General features: G+C 51.6%; 1 protein-coding gene across 1 annotated transcript; it reads left to right on the top strand.

Annotated features, from left to right (window-relative positions):
- The first annotated feature begins 757 nt into the window (after window positions 1-757).
- Window positions 758-3,926, top strand: LOC133896735 (protein indeterminate-domain 14-like). Its single transcript, XM_062337339.1, has 3 exons — window positions 758-1,317; window positions 1,480-1,882; window positions 2,733-3,926. The coding sequence occupies exons 1-3, from the start codon at window positions 1,185-1,187 to the stop codon at window positions 3,673-3,675; spliced, it is 1,479 nt and encodes a 492-aa protein (XP_062193323.1). The 5' UTR covers window positions 758-1,184; the 3' UTR covers window positions 3,676-3,926.
- The last annotated feature ends 2,935 nt before the right edge of the window (window positions 3,927-6,861 follow it).

The raw sequence follows: 6,861 nt of genomic DNA on the forward strand, positions 1-6,861 counted from the left end.
TTAGTCCATCATCAACTTTGAGTGTTTTGGCCTATTTTTCAGTAGGTAAATTACTGCAAGCCAAGCAAGCTATTTCCATTGTAGGTATGAATTAGACAGTTCCTCATGGACCACAATGGAATCACTACTACTTGGTCCAATCATTTTGCATGTGTCATTCTCTCTTGCAGGAAACTATTACTGCTTAACTGAACTCCCAACACCTAAAGAGATTATGGAATAAAAAATGTGGTAACTGAAAAGGAACACCAGCTCAAAATTTCATCTTTCCCCTACACTTTTTAGCATCTGTTTTTTTCTAACTATTTTACTTCAGTTCAGTGCAGTTGAGTAACTAGCCTAACTAGCCAACAATTGCAAGCTTCCATCCAATTCACACACCCAAACAAACAAGCAAAGAAACAAACAGCCATGCATCCATCGATGTGTGTATGCATATAAACTCACTTTCTAAGCTCCAAAAATGCCTTTATCAATTGAGATGCCTCCCTCCATCTCCATCCTCTTGTGCTCCTAGCCAGGGTTACTTAGACACCCGTGTTCAAAAAAATTTACCAAATTTCACATGTATTTCAAGTTGTATTACGCGTGTCTAAATTTTCTTTATCAAATCGAACATTCGAATTCAAATCGAATTTCGATATCCGTATCTGTGTCAAGTGATACTGACCTAGCTGCTGCTGCAAGGGCAATTAAGACACAAACCCCAGCAGTACTTACCAACCCGGGCTTTATCCCCCCTTTCTTTCATCCCATATAACCCCAAAGAAAGCTGCTAAAACCTAAAGGTGGTGGAAAGCTGCCTTCCTCCTCCCTCTTCATTCTCTTCCTCTTCTTTGGTCTTGTGTCTGTAGCAGCCAAGAAAAGCCAACTCAAAGACCTCTTCTTCCCACCTCCCCCTCCGTAATTCCTTCCAGGCACAAACTGAGTTCTTATTATTATATACTACTCAGTCAGTACTCACCTCTCTCGTTTCTTGTTTGTTTCCCATCCGGTTGTTGATCTCTTCTCCCCTCGGCGGCTCTATATACATCCAATCCCATCGCATCCCGTCCCATTCCGTCTCCATCGCCTGATCAACCAGGGATAGAGAAAAAGGAGGAATTAATTCTTCTTCTTCTTCTGTACTATTGTGTTAGTGGGTTGTTCACAAGATCAAGAAACAAGAGAAGTACCTGTCACCCATGCTTGGCTTCTGCGCCCCGGCGGCCGGGTCTCCTCCGGACGAAGCCACGCCAGAGCCGTTCCGCTCGCTGCAGATCGACACCACGGCCGCCGCCATGACGAAGAAGAAGCGCCGGCCCGCCGGTACACCAGGTAAATGAATCAACAAACGGCCGTAGACTGTCTGCAATTTGCGTCCAATGCTCCAGTTAGTTGCATGCATGGTGGCTATGCTAGTTGTAGATGCCAAGATGTATCCTGCATGTACTAATAATGCGTATGCGTGGTGCGGCCATGGCGAGTTGGTGCGCGCAGATCCGGACGCGGAGGTGGTGTCGCTGTCGCCGCGGACGCTGCTGGAGTCGGACCGGTACGTGTGCGAGATCTGCGGGCAGGGGTTCCAGCGCGACCAGAACCTGCAGATGCACCGGCGGCGGCACAAGGTGCCGTGGAAGCTGCTGAAGCGGGAGGCCGGGGAGGCGGCGCGGAAGCGGGTGTTCGTGTGCCCGGAGCCGAGCTGCCTGCACCACGACCCCTCCCACGCTCTGGGCGACCTCGTCGGTATCAAGAAGCACTTCCGCCGCAAGCACAGCGGCCACCGGCAGTGGGCCTGCGCCCGCTGCTCCAAGGCCTATGCCGTCCACTCCGACTACAAGGCCCACCTCAAGACCTGCGGCACCCGTGGCCACTCCTGCGACTGCGGCCGCGTCTTCTCCCGGTAAGTAGTAGTAGTAGGTTCATCATCCGATTAATCTGCTGCTGCATCTCCATACTAGAGATTAAAGAATCGATTAAAAAACAGCACAATCTTATTTCCCTTTCTTTTGTTGGTTGTTGAAAATCCGATTTGATGGTAAAACAATTGTGGGACAGAAAGTTTGATGGAATTCTTGAGGCGTTTTTTTTATGGGCGCCGCACGGCCGAGGCTCACATCACACCGTGCCGGCGCCGGCGCCGGCTCCGCTCTCCTTTTGGGATGTCTGCTATTATTGTGGCATTAACGGGGAAAGGAAACAGAGGCCGGGTGGTCGGGTGGATCAGAGCACAATTCCCGAGGGCAGCGCCTTCCTCTGTGTGCGTGCGTGCGTGCGTCGTGCGTATCGGTTGCTTTGCTCTGGCTTCTTGGGTTGGGCATGTGTTCCTGAAAGAAAAGATAGGCGCTAGCCGCCGCTGCCTTTGGCTTGGAGGTTTCGGCTTTGTGCTCGCGCTGCAGCGGCAAAGGCAGCGGTGGCGCGCCATTCAATGCCCACAAGGCAGCCCAGCCAGGGCCCAAAACTCCACGCCTGACAAGCTGCCTACGAGGCCGGCCGGCGTCTTTGATGCTCCAACTCCAAAGAGCCGAGCTAGCCTAGCAGCAACGTAAATTCATCGTCTCACGCTCACACATGCATGCAATAAAGTCTCTCAGGTTGTCGGCTTTTTTGTTCTTCCATTGGTCCTCTTTGCATGCACTGAGATGTTCTTTGTTTGTCCCCAAATGATACGGGGCTGTTTGATTATTGACAGGTTGGGAGAGTTGCAATGCTGATGTGATTAGTTATTTAATGTGGCGCTGTGCAATTTGCAGGGTGGAGAGCTTCATAGAGCACCAAGACACCTGCAATGCTGGCCGGGCACGGGCGGACCTGTCGCCGGCGTGTGGCGGCGGCGGCGGTGCCCGTATAACTGCTGCTAGTGCCGGGTCGCATCAGCAGGCGCCGCCGGCCATGTCGCTTTCACGGACCGCGTCGAGCACCAGCCCGTCCAGCGACATCGTCCTCAGCCCGGTGGCCTGGACCGGTCCAGCAATGCCGAGCCCTACCACCGCGGCGACCGCGTTCCACTGGTTCGACCAGATCCCGTCGCCGCGGACACCGCCGCCGGACCGCCGCGGCGGGCACAACCTCGAGCTGCAGCTCATGCCGCCGTCCTGCAGCAGCGCCGGCTGTACTGCTGCGCCAGGTATGGCGGCGGGGTACTGCGCCGGGCCGCGCTCTCCTGCCGTTTCTTCGCAGGGCGCCGCCAGCGCCATGCAGCTGCAGCTGTCCATCGATATCGGCGTCGGCGGAGGCGGGTTTGGGGACGGGGGCGAGCCTGGCGTCGAGGTGCTGACTGCGGCGAGGGCGAAGGAGGACGAGGCGCGGGAGCAGCTGCGTCAGGCGATGGAGGAGAAGGCGGCGGCGGACGAGGCCCGCGCGCAAGCGAAGCGGCACGCGGAGCTGGCCGAGCAGGAGCTGGCGGGCGCCAAGCGCATGCGGCGCCAGGCGCAGGTGGAGCTGAGCCGCGCCCACGCCCTCCGCGAGCACGCCGTGCGACAGGTCAACGCGACGCTGCTCCAGATCACCTGCCTCAGCTGCCGCCACAAGTTCCGCGCGAGGCCGCCGGCCGCCATGAGCTCCGAGGTGGCCTGCAGCTACGTGTCATCCTTCGTGACCGAGGGCGGCGACGCCGATGTCCTTGAGTCCCTCGACGCCGACGGCATGCGGCGGCGCCAACACGCCAAGACGATGGACGTCTTCTGGCTAGCTTGATCTACCTTTCAATCGCTTCTTGTTAACTTTTACCCACGATACGGCCGGTTGGCGCATGCATGATGAGGTGTGATGTTATCAGATGCGTCTAGTGCTGCTGGTGTCCAAGATCGCTAGTTCGATCCGTCTAGTGCTGCCTAGTCTTCTGAGCACGAGATCTAAGCAGAGACGAGGGCTAGCTGCTAGTAGCTAATTTGTGACGTGCATGGAATATTTCAGTGTTTGCTTCCCATTGGATCTTCTTGGAAAAACATTACTCATGGAAAGCAAGTTGATGATGCCCTTTGCAAAGGTCAGATAGCCACTAAGTATAAGGATCATGCCATGGTATATGTCCCAAGTGCTCAATGCAACTGCAAACATTGAGCCATCGCCCTACCTAAGCAATGCCATTTTTTTCTTTGGATTAAGAATCTTTTCATAGACCATAAAACAAGTAGTCGCCATGACCGAATCGATCAGTGGTTCGATCGAGGTGTGGAGAGTGCCAAATGGAACCGGGCAGGAATGGTGTTGGAAGTGGGGAACCGAGTGGAAGAATCTGAGGGGACAATGAACGGCTGAGCACTGAAACATGAGGGGGGAACACAACACGCACTAGAGATAAAATTTCAAAACTCCCAGGCACACTGTTGCTGCTCAGCAATGGCACTAGTAGTCCAAAACAACACGCACAATCATGCACGTACGCATACAGAGTCACGCAGTCTCTCTCAGTCTCTCTCTCTTGTTTCTCTCTCTGCATCGACGTCTCCAACTGAAATGATGAAACGCTTCTGTAGGAGACTAGTGATCGCATTGTATTCAGTGCCTCGATCGCTTTCTTTCTCGGTCCAGCTAGCTCCTCGACCTCCCTTGTCTGTCTTGGTTAGAGCTACAGATACCCCTCCCTGTCTGGTCTGTACCGTCTCGTAGCACTGAAAGATATGCAGAAAGCTCTCACAGCACCTCTGCTATTGCCTGCACGTTTCCTGGCTGCATGCGTGCATGTGTGTGCGTGAGCGTGGGGAGGCCAGGTGATTCGTACGAGCCGAAACGAGGTACCTGAGTTGTGTCGCGTGTGGCTTGTGATGCAAGTGCGGCGGCAGCTGGAAGCTAATTAAGGGCGATGCTAATTTTCAACTGCCTGCAATCTCATCTTTTTTTCTCGCGCGACAGCTCTGAGCCGTTGAGCTTTTTTTTTTTACGTACTAACGCCCACCTCTCTTTCACTCAAAACGATCACATCTTTCGCTTGTTCGTTCCGTTCCATCCCGTCCCGCTCACTTCCTATATCTCTTTGGTGGCTCTCTCATTATTGTAACCATGCATCTTCGTACTTATTATCATGCTAATAATTCATTTTCACGTTCTCCTGGTGTTGGCACCACCTACCGTCCTTAAGCCAACCGTGGCTCCAACAGTGTCACCACCGTACCGTCATCCACCGCTGGTTCGGTCACCTTCCTAAACATTTCTCTAAGCCCGGCACCTAGTAAACCCACCCTGAGCCGTAACCTTCCTCCCCTAACCTCACCGTCAGGACATTAGGAAGCATGATTAAGTAAAGCTGTTCAGCTAGCTAGTAGGGAGGAGCTGGAACAAATTCCCACATGAAAGCGTATCCGCAAATGTGCTGCATGTGAGATGCGCTGGGGCTGCACCAAGAAGAATCTGCGCGCCTCCTGTGTAGTGCTTAAGTAAGTTTTGTTGAATGTGTCAGCAGTTTATACATTAATAATGTATTGCATGCAGGTATATATATGTGTGTGTGTTGTGGAGTTCATTAATCAGAGTGACCTGCTTGATTAATACCTTTTTTCTTATGTTGGATAGTTCACTGCCTCAAAGACCCTCGCCCCAGATGGATCTTGACTTGTCTAAGATTGTTTGTCAGGGAGATAACTAGGGATTACCCTAGACGGTCGAACCGCCATCTAGGATAACAACTATCACAGACAGTTACAACTAAGAACCATTTATGATGTGGGCGTTACTAGAGACGTTGCTCAAGTTCCGAATTGTTTGTGACGTGGTTATTACTAACGGCTCCAGATTGAGAACCATCTAGGTTTGGCGGTTGGGGTTTATGGGTGGGTGGTGTGGGTAGTTCACATTAAAAAAAAAAACAAGGCAGACTGGATGTTTAGTGACCGCATGATCTTGATCCAAATGTTAGAAAATGTTATTGTTTTTTAAGAAAATATCCATCATCTGAAATATAGACATTCACATGATCTCCAAGTCAAAGTTGAAGTGAACACCACTACAAAACCGCACATAAACTACCAGCTCTAAAAACACCTTTACTGCCGATTTAGGAGCTAGCAGTGGGTAACAGGCAGTGATAGTCAGGGGAACGGTAGTGAAGGAGTTATCCCTATCAGCTGAAACCACCAACCGGTATTGATTCCTAAGGCATTCGCTGTCGGCTGAAGCATTTAGCCGACAATGTTTTGCCTCTCCTCCCTCCATATGCTCCCTCTCTGTCCTCTCTCTATCTCCTCGATCTCTCTGTCTCTCTCCCTCTCAATACATGCATACAATGAGACATTTATTTAATGTAAATCAATAATACATGCACTTTCTTTAATACATAGTAATTCATGTCATATTTGAGTGAACACATATCACAAGTCATAGGTATCAATAAACACACATATATACATAATAGTTCTCACAGGTCACCCCCTAAAAAGTCGGTCGAGTTGAGCCAGTCTAATATCCCTCTACCTCTCCCGCGAGGAGCACATCTCCACATAGACAGCTGATGGCGTGTGTACATCCGAGGACGTTGGGGGACCAATGGTGGTGGAGAAGAGGACTCGGCAACGCCTGATCGACTGTAACATCGTCTAAGCTTTAGGCTCGTCGACGTGTTAAAGACATCAAAGTCCGACGCTTGAACGGCACTACGGTTTGAGCCTTCTGCCTCCTTCACAGCACACTGACGAGCCATCCTCTCGTGTTCATCCATAGCACACTAACGGGACACCCTCTCATCCTCCTCCTCCTGGGCACGCTTACAGAACACTGCTTCTTGCTCCTTCGTAGCGTATAGCTGACAGGCCAGCCTCTCATTCTCCTCCTCCTAGGCACGCTTACGGGCGGTTGCTTCTAGACCAAGTGCACTGACATGCATACAATGAGACACATATTTAATGTCACTACTACATAACTAGTTATAAATGTTGGCTCATAAGTGTC

This window comes from Phragmites australis, chromosome 17 (assembly GCF_958298935.1).
Source record: "Phragmites australis chromosome 17, lpPhrAust1.1, whole genome shotgun sequence".
Classification (NCBI taxonomy): Eukaryota; Viridiplantae; Streptophyta; class Magnoliopsida; order Poales; family Poaceae; genus Phragmites; species Phragmites australis.